The sequence below is a fragment of the Doryrhamphus excisus genome, chromosome 15, assembly GCF_030265055.1.
Source record: "Doryrhamphus excisus isolate RoL2022-K1 chromosome 15, RoL_Dexc_1.0, whole genome shotgun sequence".
NCBI classification, from domain to species: domain Eukaryota; kingdom Metazoa; phylum Chordata; class Actinopteri; order Syngnathiformes; family Syngnathidae; genus Doryrhamphus; species Doryrhamphus excisus.
This window is the reverse complement of record NC_080480.1, coordinates 10,469,443-10,494,754: the sequence shown is the minus strand read 5'-3', so window position 1 is coordinate 10,494,754 and position 25,312 is coordinate 10,469,443. Positions and strand designations below refer to the sequence as shown.

The window sequence follows — 25,312 nt, the reverse complement described above, 5'->3', positions numbered from 1 at the left end:
TAAAACAGGCATGCTACCTACAATATAAGAATTTTGTTAAATTTCAGTTAGAAGTACACAGTCAGTGGTAACGTTAACCTGCATTGACTGGCCACAACATTAGGTACACTTGCAGAGTAGAGAGCGGCATCAAGCATCCTGCAAGTATTGCTGACATAGGCGAGCTCAAATTTTACACCCCACTCGATACGTTGCAGTGTGCACCTTGCAATCTTAAACTTGTTTCATAATGTACACGGTGCATTTTTTTCCAAGACAGCGGGCACGACCGGGCATCAGTCAATGTGGGTTTTTTTTTTGTCTGTTTCGCTTTGGGTGGTTTGGCTGGTGATATAAAGTCAGTTGTAGTATTGAATGAGTGCTTTTGAGAAAAATACAGTCAACTGTCAAGGCTGACAGATTATTTCCCTGTTTGCCATGTTTGCATGAATCACCGAGTTCACACAGCTCATTAAAAACAATTAAAGAATAAAGTCTCAAGGACCACTTACAAACATACATAGTACACATATAGCTGAATAATAAACAATACATATAGCAACTTACGATCCAAGTCAATTTCAGACTTCAAATAATGTACAGAAGAATCCCAGTTAAACCACACCCACTTCCAGTGTAAGCTCCACCCACTCCGAGTATGGCTACCGGATACAGATAGTTTAGATGGACAAACAGATACAGATAGTGGTGAACTCAATGATCCCTATTTATTTTATTTAGCAATGCGTCACAGCCAGTAACACACTTGGTTGAAGTTCTTCAAGCCAGCTTACACTGGAACATTTAGCTGCTTGAAAATAGGTCCTATTTAACAGCCCACAAAAATGTAACTTGAAATTTCATCCACCGTGTTTCACGGGGGTCTGTCCTCTGACCACAATTGTGGTTTTATTGTCTCATCTGTGTGACTTTGCCTTGAGTTTCTATTTACTTACTTAGGTCAAACTATTTTCTATTTTCTTCTCAATTCATCCAAAGATTCAGAGAAACTAATCTGCTTTTCTGACTTTGAGGCTTATGCAATTCATTTTAAATAATTCACCCAACTCTGGCTTCAAACTTCCTGTCGGGAAAGGCGTGTGCCAGTTCTGGAACCCAAGATGCAGAGTTACAATCCACATAACAAACATCTTTATTGAACAAAAGGTGTCCTTGACAGAGGTAAAAGTACAAAGAAAGAAAATGCATGATGTGGGAGTCCAAACAGAAATAGGACAAAGCCACACACAAAAATACAAAAACCCAAAAATCACTACTTGGAAAAAAAAACTAGTAGGCAGGGAAACAGGCACAAGAAAAAAAACAGAAAACAATGCTAGAAAAACCAAGCAGAAAAACCAACATTAACAAAATCAAAAACACCACTGAATAAGTCAAGCAGGCAGGTACTTACAACACAAGACAGGTTAAAAGCCAGAGAGCAGGTACACAATGCCGAGCTGAGCAGGGGGCATGAAAAGCATAAGGGACAATCTGGCAACAGGTGAGTCTTGCTGCCATGCTTAGGAAGTGCAGGAATTAGCCACAGGTGCTATTGGGAAACACATATTATATAAAATTTAATATTTACAATTGAAGATGTATTGAGGAATGAAGAGGAACATGTTAATTTTTACAAAACAAAACTATGTAGGTGCTCATATTCAAAAATGTCAAATTGTACTTCCACAGGGCTCTGTCCTTTGACCATTGCTATTGTTGGAGTTTAAATCTTCTTTTGGAAAAGAAACACAGAACACTTCATTTTCATCGACAGCTTTATTTTTAGGATGAAATTCAGTTGGATGAAAGCCAGTTCACCAAACAACAAAACAAACACTGTACATATTCCACTTCAAATTAGAAGTTATTGTAATTGGCATCAAACACCCCAGAAAGATTTAGTTTTGCACTACCTGCTTAGTGCTGCCTTTAACCGTATTCTCTAGTAAAAATGACCTGCCATTGTGTTAAAACAAAGAAATTCCCTAAACAATAATTTTGTAAACTTGAAATTTGATGACTTTTCCTAGATTGAACCCAACATGAGACAAAGTGAATTGTTGCTTTTATTGACATTTCCATCTAAGCTGTACAATGGTACAAAGGTACAAAGATCGTCTTCTGGTCAAAATGACCAGTCAAACTGAAGTGAAATCACAGTCACAGAGTTAGTTACACACCACAAAATAGGACAATGTTTTGGTTCTGTCACGGATTAATCAGCAGCAAACGTAAACAAGACAAGACAGACGGTCTCCTCCTTGATCTGGACCAAATGTAACAATAAGTAACAAAAAAACATTGAACGCTAAGTTCTATGGACAAGGAACAAACTTCCGCAAGATTTTCAACGGGACCAAGCACTAGCGAGTCCCAAGCACGGGACTCGCTACGACTTTCTGCAGTTTTGCATGATTTTTTGTATGAACCGTTCTAAACCGGTCTGAAGATTAGAAAAAGCGTTTTTGGGAAATATCTCCCAAACGCTACGTCCTATTGACTTGGAACCAATTACCACCTGCATAATTGGGGCCAGCGCAGCTCAGGTGGAAGAGTGGTCGTCTCCCAACCTGAAGGTTGTGGGTTCACTCTTCCCTCCTGCCGTGATTATGTCAAAGTATCCTTGAGCAAGAAACTGAACCCTCAGTTGTTCCTCATGCTGCGTCATCAGTAGGTTAATGTACTGACAGTGTCAAAACGCTGTGAGCACCATGGAGGTGGTAAAGCGCTATACAAGTGAAAAACCAAAGACCATTTACCACCTGCATATTTATCCGCAAGCTTTCCAACAGTACAAAGCAGGACTCTTTACGACCTTCAGCTACCAATAAAAATGCAATCAAAACTCCTCTTTGTCATTCAATGTCTTTGCACAAAGTTTGGCAGATTAACAGAATAACAGTGCATCCCTTTGAAATAATGTGACCTAACTGTGTGAATGTGCATGGTGTGTTGCAGAAAGACACCAAATAGTTGAAAACAAGGCGATCAAACAGTGGTAAATATCAGCAGCAATAAACAGCAGCATTTTCGGCGTCAGACATATCGTGACCATGATAATGAACATAGCAAATGAAAATAGTGCTTCTAACATGTTTATCTGCGTTCTTACACAAAGTCATTCTGCATGAATACATTCTTCGATGTGTCCTTCAATGAGTCTCTGTTTGACCATGGATGTTTAGCATATGAATTTGCTTGGTAATTCATTTGTTGTAAAAAACACATTTGTTATGTTGCTTCCTAGTAGCCCACAGTTGACATGGGCAGTCCATATTTGCTAGAACGCTAGTTTATTTCGAGAAATATTAGTTTTAAACAGATTTAGGCATGTGTGGTCGTACCTTAGTCGGTGTGAATATGTGGTGTGGACTTTTTTCATCTGATTTTCTTGGAGGCTTTGTAGTATATTTCGTTGGGCACTTATACTGATGAAGCATTGAGATGAAGTGGTACTAGGAAATGACGCATCTGTACTTTTCTGTTATGAGGCAATTATTTCTGGAATTATTATTTTTAGGAGCATTTTCGAGTTCCAACAATATTTTAACCTTGGTTTCAGTATAAACACGTGTGTTCAGACTCAGCTCCACTTAACGGGAGAGACAGGGTCAGCAGCCATCCTTCTATGTGTTATTTTCCCTTTAGGATGGGCTATTTACAAATGACCTTTTAAGAAATTTCCATTTGAACAATTGCACACATTTTCATTCAGACTTCACATTCCACAGTCCACAAGGGTCTGTCCAAGTCGTCACGGTAACCAGTGTTCCAGCTTTAATCCAGTAGGTAAGACACAATCTTGAAATTTAAGACCAAAGTTACTATTAATATTCAGTACATTTCCTTAAGCATATGTGATGTGTGACTCATGCTGGGGTATTTCTCCATGTGGCATTGAGTTTCTCCCTGCCATCTGTTCATATTTATATTCATTTAATGCATGTGTCAATGTGTGTGGATGCAGAACTATTTTCTCCAAGCTAAACTAAGATAAAACTGAAATCATTGCCTGTGGCCCCCCGATAAAAATTGTATTAGTTACCTCAAAACTCTCTAAAAACGTAATATTTTGCTCAGTAACATCAGCAGTTTCACCTCCTAAGAAAAGTGCCTGAGCCAGATTTAGAGAGACTAATCCATGCCTTCATCTCAAACATGCTAGACGAGGGGTCAGCAACCTGCTACTCCAGAGCCGCATGTGGCTCTTCAGTCTCTTTGTTGTGGCTCCCTTTGCAGTGCTCGAATATTTTTTTTAATCACCTGAGTGGGGGAAATGCACGTCTTTGTAATGAGTAAAAAGAATACATGGCTGAGTTCTAATTGGACGTGATTGGATGAGCACGAGGAAGGCGAGGGAAGCCAGTGTTTGGCTTATATCAATAAATTAGAGATAATTTAAACAGCAGAATGGGAACTTGTTTGCGGCAGAGGAAACAAATCACTTAGGTTTACAGTAATTTATACATACATTATGTAAGTTTATTTTCAATACTAGCAAGAGTACTCAACACATCAACTCGTCTATCTGAACTCCTTTGATACCCCAGAATTCCGGCCAAATTTGACAGCCAAAACCGTGAGAGACTCATAATTGGCTCCGCATGTGAACTCATCATAGCTGTTGGTCGCCAGCTAAAAGAAACAGACTGTCAATTCACTGTGCTATACTTTTCTTCAGGCGGTCAGGTAGTGAGGTTCAACCAAGATGATACCTTGGTAACCCTACTAGTTGGCATCCGTTACACATGCACACTCACTGCACTTCTATTTGTCATATTCTCTTGCTAGAGTTTATAATGTGTTTTATAATATGTTTTGCAGTTCCAGGCTATTTTTCTTTAGGAGGCAAGAGGGTAAAATGGCTCTTTTCATAGTAAAGGTTGCCGACCCCTGGGCTACTGTGACAGCTTTCTCAGTGGGCTATAAACAAGCTGTAAAGCAGCTCCAGTACATGCAGAATGCTGCTGGAAACATAACAACATTAGTCCAGTGCTCAGCTCTTGTTTCTAAGAGAACTGAGTTTTAAACAGCTTTTCATGGTCTCGCACCACAGTACATCTGTGACATGCCTCTGAGAACTTCAGGGAGCGGTCTCCTGTGGATACCCAGAGTCTGGACTAAACTTTGGCACTGTTCAAATCCTTATATTTTTTATAGAATGGGTTTCATGAAGTGATGTTAGACTTCTTTTCTGTAAAGCACTTTGAATTCCCTTGTTACCAGTTTCCTTCCTCTATAAATAAACTTGCCTTGCTTTGCCTCACACACCCTCTGTCCTCTGACAGGTATAGTTTAAGTACGAGTGCAAATGCCTTGTCTAATAACGATAAATAATTCTGAATTGGATGTACAACATATTTATGTACAACAAGATTTTTCTTAATCTCGTTTTGCTTAAGGATACAATTCTCTTTTATGGTATTCTTTTTTTAAGATGGATTCCGGACATTCACAAAGTGGCGACAGCAACACCACAGTCGTAACGTCCTTTCATTTGGGTGATTTTGGCAGCGAGCAGAAGCAGTAGGCCGGTGGCCAATTCCAAAGAGTAAGAGAGCCACGCCATGGCAAAGGACCAGCCGAATGACACGTCCACGTAGGCCAGGTCCTCCGGGGATACATTGCGCTGGAACTCCTCCATGGCCTTGTTGTGGTACTCGATGTAGAGGCTGACCCCAGTCAGGGTGAAGAGACCTGGTGATGAAAAAGAACATACAGAAAAGCAACTGAAGAATCCTTGACTACAAACAGCGGCATTATCTCCATGGTATCTATGTAGTGTTCTCCACTGGTCACTTGGCTAGTCCTATATGAATTTTTGTTTTTTCATGTGAGCATGTGCTTTAGAGACGAGCGAGTACACCAATATCTGTATCTGTACTTGTTCACCCATCTAAATGATCTGTATCCGTATCTTTACTCGGAGTGGGTGGGGCATAAACTATATTTATTATTATTCCGCTACATGTGTACTGCGTATGTGTGCCAGTGATCTCTAAGACTTATTATTCGTTTGTTTTTTTAATGATCTGTGTGAAGTTGGTGATTCACGCAAACATGGAAATAATCTGTCAGCCTAGTTCACTGTATTTTTCTCAAAAAAACAGCATTCAGTACTTGAAGCAAAGTTTTCCAAGTGACTATCTATCCACGGGAAGTGGCACAACGAGCCGTATACATCGCCTATGGAACAAGTTTAAGATTGCAAAGTGCATACTGCAACATATCGAGATGGGGTGTAATATTTGACCACAGGGGTGTAATAGTGTTTGATACAGCTACTGTGCAGGTGTACCTAATGTTGTGGCCAGTCAATGCAGCAGTCAACGGGTTCATGTTATCACTGTGTACTGCCAACTGAAAATCAACATAATTCTTATATTGTAGGTAGAACGCCTGTTTTATGATGACTTCATGGAATAAGACAAAAATACATTTCAAGGAAATATCGCTCATGCTACCCCTGATGCACAAGTGACGTCACAAGCCTGCATACAAGTTACGTGACAAGTTTACCAAGTAACTGATACAAACCCAAATAGAGGCGAGCTGAAGGTGAATAGAAAGAGTGAATACATAATGAGCATTTACTTTTAACACGAATACGGATAATGACCAAATGTACTCGTTTCATACTCATACCTGGAAAAAATGCATTATGTGTAACGGAGTATTACATGAGTATCATATGATTCCTGTGTCTGAACACTGACTTCTATGCACGTGTGGAAGAATTGCACGATATACAATTTCTCTAAAAATACCAGTGTTTGCGGTGAAAGGTACATACACAATAATAATAATAATACATTTTATTTGTATAGCGCTTTTCAAGATACTCAAAGACACTTTACAAAAGAATGAAGTTGAATAGAGCAAGTAAACAGAAAAAAAGACACACCAAAATACAACATTCATTGGTTAATACACAGTTAAAAAAGTGGGGCGGGGCACAGCAGTCAGATATAAAAGGTTAGACATTAAAAACAGATTTAAAGAGGTGGGTTTTGAGTTGTTTTTTGAAGGTGGGAAGGTCAGGGCAAGCACGGAATGAGAGTTCCAGAGAGTGGGGGCAGCGATGGAGAAGGCTCTGTCTCCCCAGGTTCGGAGCTTGGTCTTACAGGGGAGTGCCAGGAGGTTTGAGTCTGAGGAGCGAAGTGGACGCGGGGGATTATGTGGACCGAGGAGGTCTGTGATATATGGGGGGGTCAGATCGTGGAGGGCTTTGTAGGTGATGAGAAGAACTTTGAAGTGAATGCGTTGGGGGACGGGAAGCCAGTAGAGGTTTTGGAGGAGGAGGCGGGCAGCGGAGTTCTGAATATATTATAGTTTGTTGAGGGTTTTGGATGGTGTACCGTAGAGAATACTGTTGCAGTAGTCGATTCTGGAGGTGATGAATGCATGGATTAGAGATTCAGCGGCAGAGAATGTAAGTGATGGACGGAGTCGGGCTATGTTCTTAAGATGGAAGAATGCAGTCCGGGTTAACTGTTTGATGTGGGGTTCAAATGAAAGGGTGGGGTCTAGGAGGATACCAAGGTTGCGGATGAGCGGGGACGGAGTGAGGGTGGCGCTGTCAAATTGAAGATGGAAATTATGGGTGGGCGCTGTGGTGTTTTTGGGACCGATGATGATAATATCTGTTTTGTCACTATTAAGTTTGAGAAAATTTTGTTTTGATATCAGCTAAGCAGTTGGTGAGGGTGGAGTAGATATTGGAGGTGATAGAGGTGGTACAAATGTATAGTTGAATGTCATCGGCGTAGCTGTGGAAATTGAGGCCATGTCGACGGATGATATTGCCAAGTGGAAGGATGTAGAGGATGAAGAGAAGAGGACCAAGCACCGAACCTTGGGGAACACCTTGAGGTAAAGGGGCTATGGAGGAGGAGCAGCTATTTATGTGCACAAACTGTTGACGGTTGGTGAGGTATGATTGGAGCCAGGACAGAGCAGAATCGGTGATATTGAGGCTGGTTTTGAGGCGGGACAGGAGGATAGAGTGGCTAATGGTGTCAAAGGCTGCGGTGAGGTCTAGGAGGATGAGGATGGTAAGATGGCCGGAATCGGAGGAGAGAAGATCATTGGTGATTTTAAGAAGAGCTGTTTCAGTACTGTGTTTGGGACGGAAACCGGACTGGAAGGATTCAAACAGGCTGTTGGAGTTGAGGTGAGATTGAAGTTGAGCAGCTATGACACGTTCAAGGATTTTGGACAGAAAGGGGAGGTTGGATATGGGACGGAAATTGGAGAGGTTATTGGGATCGAGACCAGACTTTTTGAGTGTGGGGGTGATTGAGTCTGAGCGGGTTAACGAAAGACAAGAAACTGTGAGTCCTGATGAAGCACTACTCAACCATCTCTATTGCAGTAGACAACAAATGAAGGCCCCACAACCTTAGTGAGGATACGCAAAATAGGAAAAGGATGGATGGCCATGTGAAGGTAGCCACAATCCCCACGTCGTAACCTGCTCATTAAATGAGAAATTTATCACCAGTCAGCTTTTTCTAAAAGAACTGAAATCATCTGTCCTTCAGCCTTGAGCTTTTGTTGCAGATTAGTGACACAGAATAAATTGACAGAGGCAGATCCATTTGGCTTGGCATTTATCAGCATATTGCCCCTGACTTCCTCAGTCAGCACAACCGGGGTTCACGAGTTGTGAATAAATACTCAAAGCTAACTAAATAAATAAAGCTTATTTCAAGCCAAACAAAGCAAATATGCTTGTTTTACCAGAACATGAACAAAATGCTGGTATCCACAACTCACGTTTTGTATTTCACAATGCATTTATTTCTAGTCTTCTCACGTTATTAATTGAAAACCTGAATGAAAAGCAGGTTTATCCACCTCTGCTGGTCCCTCCAGCCGTATATGCTGCCTTCTTAACCGGAGATGCAGCCAACTTCCTCTTCTGTGCCCAATATCAGTGTGATATCGGTGCGCACACTGGCTGTTTCAAGCGCGGTGCAAACGCTCACTCACTCACATGTTACACTCGTTGTGCATCACGCATCTATGGAGTCCGACGCAGCCCCGCACACAGCGAAAGTTCCTCCTGCACTAAAAGTGCTACATAGTGTCCGCATGCTCCCAAATCCGTACTGAGGCGGGTTGGGACGGGGTTTAGCTGCTGCCTGACGGAAGATCACATTGCAAACCTCAAACTCGCAACACCCTGCCTTCTTTTTAAGGCCTGTTTTGGAGGATGCAGAGCTTATATCACTCTCACAAACACAGGAAGTCCCACACACGGCAGACATGCTTGAAGTGGGGGCAGAACTGATCGGTGGAAGAGATCGGCATGTTAAAACAAGTATTGTATTGATATCAATACCATCCTTTTCACTGATATCGACCAATACTAATCGATGAGAGCATCTCTGGTAAATACAATTACATAAAATTTACATAGTGTTACATTTCGAGACCATCCACTACTAGCAAATAAATAAAAAGTAATTAAAACATAAAAATGTCTATTTTTGACACACTAATGAAGTCTGCTGCCTCAAGGCGCAACCTTATGCTAGGCTGGCTTGCTCCTACCCCTTCCAGACCCTTCTGCTAACTTGATTTGATACAAATATATATACATTCATTCTGTTTATTAACATACGTTCGCTGCGTTTTTGCTGCTTATGTTTTGGGACTAAACTAATAAACTTGACTGATACAGATCTTGCACTGATGCAAAAAAGGTCAGAGCAGACTGTACCTGCTCAGGAGGCTAAGGCTAAGGCTAAGGCTAAGGCTAAGGCTAAGGCTAAGGCTAAGGCTAAGGCTAAGGCTAAGGCTAAGGCTAAGGCTAAGGCTAAGGCTAAGAAAGGAATGACAGGCAAGGTGTCCTCCATAATGAACAAAGACTCCCACCCCCTCCAACACACAGCTCCATTAGTGACAGGATGATACATCCAAAGTGTTTAAAGGTGATATCTGAGGTCTTTCCTTCCTGAGGTTGTCAGACCCTACAATAGAAACTGCTCCAAAAATTCTGTACAATAACCGTGTAATTAACCATTCAATAAACGAAATTAAACTGTATGCTATATTATTATACTGTCCGCTATATGCTTTGTATTCAGATATTTATAAATTATTACATACTTGGGATGAATGAGATTTATTTTTAGGAGCAGGAACAGAAAATCATGCCCTTGATGTAGACTGAATTTTGTCATTTAATCGTAACGAATAGCAGTAGTTGTCGTCAATGATATAGACATAGAGTCAATTATGAGGCAATTGCTTCTTTTTATAGGAAGCACTTCCTCTGAAAAATACATTCATGCATTCATGCATACGTTCACGATAAAAACTGCATTGAAAAAGAACAGCATGCAGTGGTGGTGCTTTCAAATACCATATTGACCCAACAGCCAAATGTTTTCATTATAAGGGTATAAGGGTCTGAAATAAAGAGATGAGATATAAACTGTAATTGTACCTTTTAAAAGAGACAACATCAGTGCAAAGCATCACCTCATCCTCATATTAGAGCCTATCTTTTGATGTGGACGGGAAAATTGTTGCTATGCATGAAATGAAGTGCCTCTGCTCTGCTGTGTGACATTGTGGAGGCTGAAAAGCGTCAGGTAGGCAAAGTGCGAACCCTCTCTGTGACAGATTTGTGCATTAGGGGCTGAAGCCATGGCCTCTCTCGAGCCAAACAGCCTTTCCTCATGACTTAGTTTATGCACAGTGTATTTTACTCATTTCCAAAAAATGGCAGATTGCTAACAAAAACTTGTTATGATATGACCCATTTAGCAGCATGTCATCTCTTACCTATAATGAGTCTTCCAATCATTCATGACAATGGAGGGAAACAGCTATTCCTTGATATGGCCTCTCTTTTACAGCGGCAACTCATTTCATTGCTTGTATACTACTTGGAACGGAACGTGTATTTGTAATCTGATTTTTCAGTACACAACATTCGGTACGGGCTGCACAGCGAACGAGTGGTTAGCATGCAGGCTAGGAGACCCAAGTTCTATTCCACCCTCGGCCATCTTTGTGTGGAGTTTGCATGTTTTCCCCGTGCATGCGTGGGTACTCCGGTTTCCTCCCACATTCCAAAAACATGCTAGGTTGATTGGCGACTCCAAATTGTCCATAGGCATGAATGTGAATGTTTGTTTGTATATATGCGTAACCTCCCTCGCGTACACAGCTCGAAGCCTTTTCACTTTTCACTCTTTTACAAGGTCAAGATGCAGGCTGTGTGTTGCATCATCGTATAAATACGTCTTAGGTAGGGGTGTAATGACTCATCTACTCCATGGATGTATCAATTTATATTCCGATGATCCAACTACATCAATCTGTGTTCGGCAAGTTGCAATTCCAGACAACATATATTTATATACAGCATGTTTCAATCAATTGTTTGCATCAATACCAGGAAATAAAGCATTGGATTTAAGCACAGTAGGCTTTACATGGATGTGTGTTATTGTTTTTTTTTTCACTTTTAATGCAAAAAATGTTAAACGTTACCTGAGTCAGTCTGTGACGTCATCGCAGACAAAAACACTTTGTAAAGAGGGAGATGTTAGTAAGTTGGTCACTGTTTATAAAGGTCAAGTAAAATACCACGGCAACACAACAAATCTGTGCCACCACCCACGGAGGCGCCATGAGATTTCACACAACGCTGACCGTCCAGGCACCTAGCAAACAGCAGGTAAACCTCAAGAGGGATCGGGGGGACAGTATTGTTCTAAATGAACCAATATCATCCTTCAATCCTATCAACAACCACCAATCATGAATCGAATTGTTATTAAAATGAATCATTACACCCCAAATCTGGATCGGTGATATCTTTGACAACAAATGGACTTCCATTAACCGTTGATGCTCCAAGCGCTTTGTAGCGTTCCCTGCTTCCTTCCTAATGTGGGGTGGGATGGAAGTCACTGATTGCATGAGACAGGATGTTCTCCCTAAAGTAGGCTGCCCCCCAACAGTTCAAAAAGGGCTTGAAGGGTGCTTCAATTTCTGAGGCCTGGGGATATTTCGACGACGCACATAATAATAATCTACTATGAGAAACTGCTAATATCGTAATTTATCTATACTGTACAGACTGGACTCAAATCTGAAAACAGTGAAATGCAACAAGGGAGAACAATGACACATTTTAAGAAGTAGGAATCACGTTGTCCAGACAACAACCACAAGTGTGAGTCCTTCTTATCCTGTTTTTATAGGTATGTAACTGTGACTCTAACAATGGAAAAACCTGTATTGAGGAGACCACCAGCCAACCGTTTTCCTTTGTCACACACTTCCATAATATATCTTCTTTAACTGTTTCGTGTGTAATTCCTCATCCAACTGTACAATGCTACACCTGTTCTCATCACTTTGCCACACTGTGCATTAGCAGAGTATCGACAAGGCTGATATGAGGCCCTTGCCAAGCCAAAGGCAAAAAATAAAAAAGGTGAATTGTATTCTCCACGTGTACACACTCATACTAATCCACTCGGGCGGCTTTTTCTTCATACAAAAGCCTCTTCAACCCACACACCACACAATTGACCCAAAGGATATTAAAATAATTTCTATGTGTGTGTCTGTGTGTATGCGTGTGTGTGTGTTTGCACATACTGCAGACGAAAAAGTAGAATGCAGTCCCAGTCAGCAATTTGGGGCTGCAGGCCAACGAACTGACGAGTCCAAAAATCCACCCAAACACCAGCAGCACCAGGCTGAGGGGCAATACGATGACCACCGCCCTGTGCAGCTCTGTAAACATAAACCACAATGACGGTATAGGATTCCTATTTGTCACCCTGGAGCCCGACATCGGACTAAACACACTTACAAATTGCCCTAATACACATGCTGCATGCAGAAAATGTGACTGTAATTGTATTGTATTAATCATTGCTTGCTAATTGTCCATTCTAGGGTTGGGTGATATGGACCTTAGCATAAATCATATATATTTTTGGGGATGTATCTCAATATGACCATATAAAAAGATCTAAAATTTAAGCTACAAAACTTAAACCATATAATGAAATACACTTTTTGTATTGTTTATTTATTATAATGGGATGCATACATTGCAAAGATGTATTAATTGTGAAGATGTAGTCACCCATGCAATTCCTACTGCATTCGTCCATCCATTTTCTGTACCGCTTATCCTCATGAGGGTTGCTGGAGCCTATACCACCTGTCTTCAAGCGAGACAGTACACACTGGACTGGTTGCCAGCCAATCACAAGGCATTTTCATTAATTTTCTTAGCTTATTTCAAGCCAAACAAAGCTTTTTCTTTTTACCAGAACATGAACAAAATGCATTCCACCCTCGGCCATCTCTGTGTGGAGTTTGCATGTTCTCCCCGTGCATGCGTGGGTTTTCTCCGGGTACTCCGGTTTCCTCCCACATTCCAAAAACATGCTAGGTTAATTGGCGACTCCAAATTGTCCATAGGTATGAATGTGAGTGTGAATGGTTGTTTGTATGTTGTATGTGCCCTGTGATTGGCTGGCGACCAGTCCAGGGTGTACCCCCCCCTCGCCTGAAGACAGCTGGGATAGGCTCCAGCACCCCCGTGACCGTCGTGAGGATAAGCAGTAGAAAATGAATGAATGAATGAATGAATGAACAAAATGCTGGTAGCCACAACTCACCTTTTGTATTTCACTATGCATTTATTTCTAGTCTTCTCCCATTATTAACTGAAAAACGGAATGAAAAACAGGTTTGCCGGTCTTCGCTGTGCACCCACCACCGAGTCAGAAGACGTTGCAGATGACACGCACGTCACACCTCATCTGTAGCCCGAGGCAGCCCCGGACTTTTACATCAGAGTTCATTCATTCATTCGTGCTGGAGCCTATCCTAGTTACCCCAGTTCAGGATTATTTGCTTGACGTTTTTTAATGTCTTTTCTTGCCAGCAACAAAAAATCTGTGACTGCTGATGAAAACAAACACTCACCAAGAAGGTGCCGCTCAACCTCGGACAGGGCGGACATGTTGGCAGTGAAAGAAGGGATGACGGAACTCCTGTTTGTTCCTGGAAATGTCAGGAGATAATGTTAAAAGGAGAATGCACTTTGAGAATAAAATACATCAACCAATCAGCCTGTGGATGTCTTGAAGAGAGCTAAATCTGGCATGGATGAAAAGGTTGCTGTGTGGTATGTTCATGAACTCATTTGACATGAAAAGGTTACATATGATGGAAAATGTCTGCAATCAAGATTTGATTGACATTACCTTCATGGCGATGGTATAGCCCATATTTGCAAGGATCATGCTATAAGCACTGTGTCTCTGATACAGCTACCATCCTACTTAATATGATCCTTCCGGATAATTTCATACAGACAATTGTCCTGCAGGATTCCTCTTCATCCCCTCAGCAGACTAGCACTTGGAGGGGAAATTAGATTTTCAATTGCAGATTTAAGTCTTGCTCACTCTCTGCAGTCTAAACTCATTATGCTTTATTTTTATTGAAAAGAAAATGATCTTCTGATCCCATATACAACATATATAACATATATAACAGCCTAAAAAGCAAACCAAACAGGACTTGGGAGATGATACACGGCTAGTGTTAGGTTATTTAAATAAACATGCATAGGGTGGCTGTCTTAATGGAAAATATGCACAGTGTCATGCATCGGTCTTCTCTTTAGGACACATGAAGAACTTTCATTAAACACACAAACCTTCATTAATCGTCCACAGACCGGAGTATGAACTCAGGTCCTCGGAGTTGGGCTTATTCACATCGATGATGTACCAATAATCGGTTCCGATTGATACTGCCAGGAGGGAAAAGCTGAGCAAACCTGTAAAGCCCGCCGACAGAACCACCAAGCCGTACCTCATCATGCAAATCACTCTAGTTCCTGTAATATCCCGCACATTTCATCACAACAAAAAAGAAATCCAATTACGCTGGAATCCGCACCGACGCTCAAAAGCTCTGTTTAAACCACTCCCTTAAAACACTCGAGTTCAATTATGAATTAAAAAAGCACACTTTCCGGTCACTTTCCCCCTCAAACAACAAAAATGATATGCTGCTGCGCTGTAGGTCCCTGACAGGTGATACAGAAAAGGATGAACAGTGCCGAAAGAAGAGGAGTGTCAAGCTTAACAAAAGAAACAGCTTCGTTTCCGGTTGCACACTTCAAAATAAAAGTAATTGCATTACGTGGAATGTATTTAGTAAATCACGCTTCCGGGCATTATGTCGCTAGGTGACAATCATTTCAAGTGATTAGTAGTCGTCACGTAGTGTTTCCAAAGTGTGTGCGTTGCGAACGATTATTGGTTACTTCTATTAGCTACTTTTATGTAGTTTAATTTAATTTATTCTTCCTGTGTACGATTAACCATGCTGCAGCTTATGGGGTACTATGTGCATATCGTCAAAAATCAGACATAGGCTGCAGAAAATGAATTCAGGAAGACACATTATATATTATGCAGCAGCATGCCTTAAGGCACCAAGAAAGTGGCACTCTATAATGTAACCAGAACTACATCCCAATCAGCACAAGAAGACAAGGATCAATAAACACAGGAATCTCAATAGACTAGAGCAGGGTGCCCTGAAGACGCTTTATTTGGAAATAAAGATGTTTATTTTGCTAAACATTGTGTATGTGGTCATATTTTCTCACATTTTACATTGTAATCTAAAAATATAATACATTGGTATGCTATTAGGGCAATTATTGGTGTTTCTGTTTCCACATCAATCATATGAGGGGACTTGGGGGGCGTAGGAAGTGAGGGGGGTGGAGGATCGAGTGCATAAGGAGCTGACAGGCAGAGAGAAATAGACAGGATGGAAATACACTGTCTGCATACTCGACTCGACTGTCAATAAAGGCTACAATTCATCAAGTACAGGTGCACCGAGCTTTCTATTTTTAAATTGCATTCAAGATTAGTGGCATCAACGATGCATTCAGTTCACAAGACGAGACGGTACATAGAATTGGGCCTGTTGAAGCTAATGAAGCTAAACTCATAACCTGGACTTTCAGCTAACTCATTTGGTGATGCTGTCACCAAGTATTGAGGTGGGAGAAAGAACAATTCGGGCAGCACTGCAGCAGGAGTGGTTATTTTCAGATCACACTGATTCGCTAGCATTCCCTGATTCAATTCTCTATAAGAGATTTGGATTTTCCGCCGAGAAAATACACTACATTTGCTCACTCGTTGAACCTTGCTTCAGGAATAAAATGCAATATGAAATATTAACTTGGTGTGTCGGCAGTGTTGGCAGAGTGTGAAAAGGTGATTTGTTTTTTTTGTTTTTTGTTTTTTTTTGCATGTTTCACCAAATGTATCACCAAAAAAATTAAATGACAACAATATTCATCCATTCATTCATTTTCCACCGCTTATCCTCACGAGGGTCGCGGGGGTGCTGGAGCCTATCCCAGCTGTCTTTGGGCGAGAGGCGGGGTACACCCTGGACTGGTCGCCAGCCAATCACGGGGCACATATAGACAAACAACCATTCACACTCACATTCATACCTATGGACAATTTGGAGTCGCCAATTAACCTAGCATGTTTTTGGAATGTGGGAGGAAACCGGAGTTCCCGGAGAAAACACGCATGCACGGGGAGAACATGCAAACTCCACACAGAGATGGCCGAGGGTGGGATTGAACTCGGGTCTCCTAGCTATGACAACAATATTGAACACAAAATGTAGTTTTTAAATGAAGCATTTTATTATTAAGGTGCTGGTTCAGGACCTGGAAGACTTGCTGTGATAAAAGGAACCATGAATTCTATTGTTTAGCAAAAAATCCCAAAAGAGTATGTCCGGCCATCTGTTGGTGACCTCAAGCTGAAACCAGCTTGAGTTCTGCAGCAGGACAATGATCCAAAACACACCAGCAAGTCCACCTCTGAATGGATGAAGAAAAACAAAATGAAGACTTTGGAGTGGCCTAGTCAAAGTCCTTACCTGAATCCTATTGAGATGCTTTGGCATGACCTTAAAAAAAGCGCTTCATGCTGGAAAACCCTCCAATGTGACTGAACTGCAACAATTCTGTAAAGATGAGTGGGTCAAAATCCCCCAGTACTGTTAGAGACTCATTGCAAGTTATTGCAAACACAGTTGGTGCTGCTAAGAGTGGCCCAACAAGTTATTAGGTTTAGGGGGAAATCACTTTTTCACACAGGTGCATTGATTACTGTACCCACACCTAACAGTACAACAACTGTATTTTCCACCACATGAATTGTGCTCCAAAAAATCCTGAGCCGTCATTAAAATATTTGCCAAAGGAATACACATTCTGGGGCATCAACTACAACAAAACACTTTATTGTCAACACTGCCAACACTGTCAACACTGCCACCTAGAGGTCATAATAGGATACAACATTTTTTAAATTTATCGACCACAGATTTACAGTAGGGGGCAAGAGAGCCCAGATTAGGGACGGCACCACAGAGCAAAATTGATCGAAATGAGAGAGGCGGGGTACACCGTGGACTGGTCGCCAGCCAATTACAGGGCACATAAAGACAAACAACCATTCACACTCACATTCATACCTATAGACAATTTGGAGTCGCCAATTAACCTAGCATGTTTTTGGAATGTGGGAGGAAACCGGAGTACCCAGAGAAAACTGACGCATGCACGGGGAGAACATGCAAACTCCACACAGAGATGGCCGAGGGTGGAATTGAACCCTTGTCTCCGAGCTGTGAGGTCTGCGCGCTAACCACCTGACCGCCGTGCCGCCCGTTTCCAAATCATTTAAATATAAAAAACTATGTGAGAGACATTTCTTGATGTCTCCGATGTAGTTGCCACCCAGTGAGTTAGCATTGTTTGGAAAAAGTAGAGTTGGAGGTCTTTGGTATGAAAATTAAAGAAAAGGTTGCATTTGTCAAAAACTGTACTGAGAGGTAACAGATACAAGGAACTGTAAACCACTGGTCCAAGAATGGATCCCTGTGGCACACCAGAGGACAGTGGAGCAGCGGAAGACACAAAATCCGACCAATGAGCCAAACATTGGAAGTGGATAGAATAGGTATGAAATGAATAATGTATGATAAATGTATGATAAAATATGTGTTTAATATGAAGTGGGAACTTCACAAGGAAGTATCATAAGTCCTGTATTATTTTTACTAATGATGAATGAAGCTTATGGTGAAGTAGAATGTTCTGTGGATGTTGACCTTATTGGAGATGATGGAGTCATGTGTAAAAGTGTAAATACAAGAAGGTGTAATTTGAGTCCAAGAATGGGCAAGAGAGGATTAAGTATTTCTGTTGGGAAAACTAAAGTAATTAATTTTTTGTGAAGGCAAGTTCAAAAGAATTTGAGACTGCAAAGATGAATATATGTCAGATTAGCTTGAAGATATTTCTTCTACAGGTTTGGTGGAGGAAACCTGGAGACGTGAAGCTCATGATGATATGGAGGAACAGACTGGACATCGAGGGAGGTCGTGTTTGTTTTGCTTGTCTGTGTAATGAGTAGTGGAAGCATCGATGGAGACAGAAGCCTTTGTGTGCATGATTTGAACACCTGATTTCCCTTTCACTATTAGAGCCATTTCCAAACAACTGCACCACCAATTTGGGATATTTTGAAATGATTCCCGTGTAGTTTTATGTATTTGTTGATGCTGCCCTAAGGGAATATGGACATTTTCAAGTTCTTTTTCAGACGACAGCTCTCAAAATTCTCCCTACAGCTCATAAAGCTGACTTTTAAGAAAAATATCTCTGTTCAATATCTAGTGAGTAAATCTAGAAACTGACATTTTACAGTGTTGGTCTGACAGCAAATTGATTTTCCTCACTCCTCTCAGAGTCAGCCAGTTTGCCTCAGTTCAAGCGGCTGCATCTTGATTCCCAAGTGTGTTTTGTTTACTTTGCCAGTGGAGAAGTCGGAGGTCAGATGATGATTACAGCTGCATCAGCAACGTGTGTCCAATCACTCAAACGTGATCTCGTAAATGTGAGGGAAATGTGCTGCGAGCTGCTGGAAAGAAAAAAAAAGGATATCCATGCCGCTATAAAGCAATCTGCGGTGAACACAGAAACTACAGTGAAGAGACAGGATTTGGCTTTCATCCTGACCCAAACCGATCATCTGAAAATAAATTAGCACCATCTTAGCAGGCCAGGTCACGGAGAAGTCTGTCAAAGCCAAGGCAAACAACAACAACAATGTTTAATTTGGGAGTAACACATGGCTTATACGCCATTTTGAACCAACTCCTGAACTCTTGGGTTTGGCTGAGCTTTCAATGCTTTAAGACTTCTGCAAAATCACATGGTTGGTTTCGCTGTTTTAGCTATCCGACAGAAGAGCCAAACAGGCCGCTGAAGATGCACTGGACATGTACTGCATGTTGAAGAGCATAAAAACCTCACATTTTGCAAGACAACCTAACACAATCCGTTCTGGGTTGCTTTAAAATTGTTCTCTGTCATAAAAGTGTACAAAAAGTGAAACATAAAATGAAGTCTCGAATGACAAGTGATGGACAGGTAGTATTTAGGCAAGTGGCAGGCAAGTCGACGTCATGCATCTTTCTTGTCTTCAAGGGGACCTATTATGCTCCTTTTCCGGCCCTTTGTATTGAGTTGAGGACTCCAATAGAACAGCTACACACAATAACCAGCACAAAGCTTTATAATTCTTCCAGAATCTGCACCTATTCAGCTGTATTTCTTTGGATTTCGATTTTCTGACACTTCTTCTCCATAGCTGCAACGTCCTGGTAGAATTGTTCCTTTGGAATTGTTCCTTGGAATTGTTGCTCATCACTTACTTCTCCACAGTTCAATGGAAAGAAATCTTAGATGGCAATGCAAAAACCGTATCTTCAGTATCTTCAATGACATGTTGCAGTCAAGGGCTTTGTGGGAGGTCTGCCATCAGCTGCTTATAATTATCTTCAAGAAACTCTTATGCAGGCTGCACGGTAACCAAGTGGTTAGCGCGCAGGCCACCGGAATGGAGTTTGCATGTTCTTCCCGTGTGTGCGTGGGTACTCTGGTTTCCTCCCACATTCCAAAAACATGCTAGGTTAATTGGCGACTCCAAATTGTCCATAGGTATGAATGCGAGTGTGAATAGGTGTACCCCGCCTCTCGCCCGAAGACAGCTGGGATAGGTTCCAACACAAATGAATGAATGAACTCTGATGCAAAAGTCCGGGGCTGCCTCGGGCTGCAGATGAGGTGTGATGTGCATGTCAGCTGCAACGTTTTCTGACTCCGTGGTGGGTGCACATCGGTCTCAGCACTTCCCCAGTTGGAACGTGACGAGTGAACTTTTGTGCTGCACTGAAAACACCCGTTGTGCACAGAAGAGGGAGTCGACTTCAGAAGGCAGCAGATGCACCTGGAGGGGCCCAGCAGAGACGGGCAAACTTGCTTTTCATTCAGGTTTTCCAGTTAATAATGTGAGAAGACTAGAAATAAATGCATTGTGAAATACAAAAGGTGAGTTGTGGATACCAGCATGTTGTTCATTCATTCAGCCGAAGACAGCTGGGATCGTAATTTATCTGTACTGTACAGACTGGACTCAAATCTGAAACCAGTGAAATGCAACAAGGGAGAACAATGACACATTTTAAGAAGTAGGAATTAGGAAGTAGGAACAACAACCACAAGTGTGAGTCCATCTTATCCTGTTTTTATAGGTATGTAACTGTGACTCTAACAATGGAAAAACCTGTATTGAGGAGACCACCAGCCAACCTTTGTCACACACTTCCATAATATATCTTCTTTAACGGTTTTGTGTGTAATTCCTCATCCAACTGTACAATGCTACACCTGTTCTCATCACTTTGCCACACTGTGCATTAGCAGAGTATCGACAAGGCTGATATGAGGCCCTTGCCAAGCCGCCTCAAGGCAAAAAATAAAAAAGGTGAATTGTATTCTCCACGTGTACACACTCATACTAATCCACTCGGGCGGCTTTTTCTTCAAACAAAAGCCTCTCCAACCCACACACCACATAACTGATCCAAGGGGTATTAAAATAAATTATGTGTGTCTCTGTGCATACGTGTGTGTGTTTGTACATACTGCAGACGAAAAAGTAGAATGCAGTCCCAGTCAGCAATTTGGGGCTTACTGGGACTGCCAGGCCAACGAACTGACGAGTCCAAAAATCCACCCAAACACCAGCAGCACCAGGCTGAGGGGCAATACGATGACCACCGCCCTGTGCAGCTCTGTAAACATAAACCACAATGATGCTATAGGATTCCTATTTGTCACCCTGGAGCCCGACATCGGACTAAACACACTTACAAATTGCCCTAATACACATGCTGCATGCAGAAAATGTGACTGTAATTGTATTGTATTGATCATTTGTTTGCTAATTGTCCATTCTAGGGTTGGGTGATATGGACCTTAGCATAAATCATATATATTTTTGGGCATGTATCTCAATATGACCATATAAAAAGATCTAAAATTTAAGCTATAAGCCTTAAACCATATAATGAAATACACTTTTTGTATTGTTTATTTATTATAATGGGATGCATACATTGCAAAGATGTATTAATTGTGAAGATGTAGTCACCCATGCAGTTCCTACTGCATTCATCCATCCATTTTCTGCAACTTTTCTCTTCATGTGGGAACTGGGCACGCCTGTGTACTGTACCGAATGGTCATTCATTCATTCTTTTTCTACCGCTTATTCTCACGAGGGTCGTGGCCATGCTGGAGCCTCTATCCCAGCTGTCTTCGGGCGACAGGACACCCTGGACTGGTTGCCAGCTAATCACAGGGCACATATAGACAAACAACCATTCACACTCACATCCATACCTATGGACAATTTGGAGTCGCCAATTAACCTAGCATGTTTTTGGAATGTGGGAGGAAACTGGAGTACCCGGGGAAAACCCACGCATGCAGAGATGGCCGAGGGTGGAATGCAGTTTGTTCATGTTCTGGTAAAAAAAAAAAGCTTTGTTTGGCTTCAAATAAGTTAAGAAAATAAATGTCTTGGTCATTTTTATTTTGTAAAAGTAGTTCTCAAGAAAAAACCTAGGTGACGCCTAATATAGCCAGTAGTACATTTAGACATTTACACTGCATGTATGTGATCGGTATTGGTATCGGCCATGGGTTATCAGGATCAGTATTGGCAGCATAAAACCCTGATCGGAACATCTCTAATTTCGAGGCATATTTTTCCCCCAGATTCACACCAGTTTCACACCAAGCTTGAGTTGTGTGTCTCCCTTTCTGTTCATTTTCTTCACCTTGGTGCTTTGGCTAGATCATTTGGGAGTGTACTAAAGTCCAAATTGTCTGTACTGAGACCCAAGCCTTTTTAATGGACTTGATCCTTTCGATCAGCTGCATGAGGGGGTCCATTCAGTGACGGACCCACTGGCCTTAACGCTGTTTGGCTCCAAATTGGAAAAGGGAATAAGGGTATTTCTCCATCATGTTGTTTATGTGTTGCGCTTTTTAGGACACGGACCTTGATATTTATCCCATCCAGTGTTTTCCTATCCTTCATGTAGTAAAACATTTACTGTTGGAAATGCCACTCTCTGTGTCCTTTTATGAGCATCTAAAACATTAACTCCACAGGTTATGGCGATTTTTTCTGGGCATTTTCTTTCCATTTGTGTTGTTTGTGATGCCACTATTACAGGGTACAGGCAACAGCATAGAACACGGGTGTCAAAAAGCATGGCCTAAATTTAATTGAATTTGACCTGCATCAAAATATTATGAATTAGGGCCTCACTGAAAACAAAGCAGCGACGGAACCACAGTCGTTGCATCGCAGTACGAATATTGCTTCCTCATTCTGTCATGGTTTTCCAAAATTTAATCAATTATTGCTGTTTTGTTGTTGATTATGGCCCATTATTAGTCAAAAAATATTGAAAAAGAAAGACAAATCATATGTAGCATTCTGGTCACTGGGCATTGATGGGATAGATTACATTACCTTAACAGTGCATTGAGTCAGTCATGGCATGTCCGACAAAAGAGTGAAACAAAAGTTTTCCTCTCATTCTGTGTGGAAGTGGTATGTTTTGGGGGCTCTAAATGGTAAAAAAAAAAACTGCATTTAGAAAGTCATAAACAGGTTTTTTATGCTCTAAACGCAAAAGATCTTGGTTATTGAATCCTACTTATTGTAACCATGTCCGGAACCAATTAACTACGATCAACGAGGGACGATTGTACAAAGTGGTAAGTTTAGGTTTTTAAAAATCACGTCTATTTAATTGCTTAATTGCTACCAAAGATGTATTTATATGTTTTTTTCAACTTGCCACTCAAGCCCAAATACGTACATATTTTAATGTATTTTACGTAGTTTTTTTTTTTTTGCCTGAGAGGCAAAAGGAGGGGATGACACAACTGCACAATAGAAGACATCATGTTCAGTCTCGTTTAACCATAAAAATGTCAACAAGGTGGCATGCATGCATCATTGCCTTGTGAAAGAGCTCTGCAGCAACCAGGAAGTGAAAAGATTCGGATCCTCGCATTTTTGTCATAACAGACTTGCTCTTACAGCGCTGTGGATGCATTTTGGCCCACTCATCTTTACAGAATTGTTGTCATTCAGCCACACTGGAGGGTGGACTTGCTGGTATGTTTTGGATCATTGTCCTGCTGTCAAACCCAAGTTGGTTTCAGCTTGAGGTCACCAACATTCAGGATTTTATGGTAGACAGCAGAATTTATGATTCTAACAAGTTACCTATTATCGTTGCAGGGAGTCTGTGGGAATTACAAAAAAGAAAAATATTTTTGTCAACTCCAAATTGTCCATAGGTATGAATGTGAGTATGAATGTTTTTTTGTCTATATGTGCCCTGTGATTGGCTGGCGATCAGTCCAGGTTGTACCCCGCCTCTCGCCCACAGACTGACAGCTAGGATAGGCTCCAGCACTCCGCGCAACCCTTGTGAGGATAAGCGGTAGAAAATGAAGAATGACTGAATGACTGTAAGACAGTGAGACAATTCTCCATACATATAAATGGATGCATGACTTATCATCACTCTTACTTCTTTGAAGACCAGCATACAGAGATGGACGGAGGAAGGAAACATATATATATATATATATATAACACAATTGGATGGACAAATATGTATGTTTGCCTCCCCTGCCTCCCCTGGCTGCACATTACGAGCATTAATATCATCGACCTGCTGATAGAACGTACTTCAGAGCGACATTTCCATTTTTGGCACATGCTTATTACTGCACATGCATGATGATTTCTGTAATTAGCAATGGAATTCAGCTGGGGCATGCAGTGTGGTGCAAATATATTCCACAGTAACAGTGACGCGTTCTCAGAGGAGGCATCATGAAAAATAATAATTAAATCAAATAAAAGTCAATATTGGTCGATTGAGCTGCTATAAATGCATTTGCTGTATGTTTCCAGTTATGTTTAACGATTTCTTCAGTCAAAATCAATCCCTGAATGTGTGCATTTCCTGATCAAACCACAAGACAGAAACCAGAAATCCAGCAAAATGTAACACAATAATTAAATTCTTTACCCCCCCAAAGGAGATGATGCCTCGCTAGTCCTGAACCTCTCCACACGTCCCTGCTAAGTAACCATTGAAATCTGGCATTGTCGCGGTTCCAAGGACATTAAAATCTTCTGAGCATGTCTGCTTAAAAGCTTTCATTGATTGCTATCTTTGTCAAAGTTTTAAAAGTTCTCACATAAACCAATTTGCAGACAAGATTATCCTTGCCTGTCCTTGCCACAATGAATGTTTACACCTAGTCATCCATTCTTTTCAGATCCATCCACGATATAAAACGTGGCTCAGTATAAAGTCAGCCTATCAACCATTGTGACATCAAGGAGGGATGCAGGGATACAGCCTCTACCAGAAGTGAGTACTTAGCTCGCATTCAGTAAAAGTGTATTTACTTTGAGATTTACTATCACTTGAGAAAAAGTCACACAGTCATTATTGTCAAATTAGTAGTATTCACCCCACTCCTCTTTTAAACCAATCGTCGTCTCTGTCGAAAATGAGTACATTTTTGTCCTGAAAATTGGTGCATAGCTCACTGCACTGGCGACTCAAAAACAATATGCGTTCAAAAGCATAATACATTTTCATCACAAAAATGCCTACTAGAAAAAAAAATTGACCTCACAAATCACTTATTTTCTCTGCTGTCGTATCACTTCACGCACCCGCCTGTCCATTGTTATGCACATTTGCAGTGTTTACTGCTGGGATAGGGAAAGTAAACATGTCTGACTACGAAACA

At 41.3% G+C, this 25,312-nt stretch overlaps 1 protein-coding gene across 1 annotated transcript; it reads right to left on the bottom strand.

Annotated features, from left to right (window-relative positions):
* Window positions 1-1,590: 1,590 nt before the first annotated feature.
* On the bottom strand, window positions 1,591-15,068 carry LOC131103686 (transmembrane protein 235-like). Its single transcript, XM_058050147.1, has 4 exons — window positions 14,699-15,068; window positions 13,960-14,037; window positions 12,613-12,750; window positions 1,591-5,679 (listed from the first exon to the last, which is right to left on the bottom strand). Exons 1-4 carry the CDS (start codon window positions 14,862-14,864, stop codon window positions 5,435-5,437), a joined length of 627 nt encoding a protein of 208 aa, XP_057906130.1. The 5' UTR covers window positions 14,865-15,068; the 3' UTR covers window positions 1,591-5,434.
* Window positions 15,069-25,312: the final 10,244 nt, after the last annotated feature.

What these genes read in the sequence shown, in the direction of transcription:
- LOC131103686 (XM_058050147.1), bottom strand. Translation starts at nt 14,864, where the DNA reads ATGATGAGGTACGGCTTGGTGGTTCTGTCGGCGGGCTTTACAGGTTTG. An exon ending in TCTGTGGACGATTAATGAAG is followed by an intron (nt 14,038 to 14,698) that starts GTTTGTGTGTTT and finishes TGACATTTCCAG; the next exon opens with GAACAAACAGGAGTTCCGTC. An exon ending in GGTTGAGCGGCACCTTCTTG is followed by an intron (nt 12,751 to 13,959) that starts GTGAGTGTTTGT and finishes TTATGTTTACAG; the next exon opens with AGCTGCACAGGGCGGTGGTC.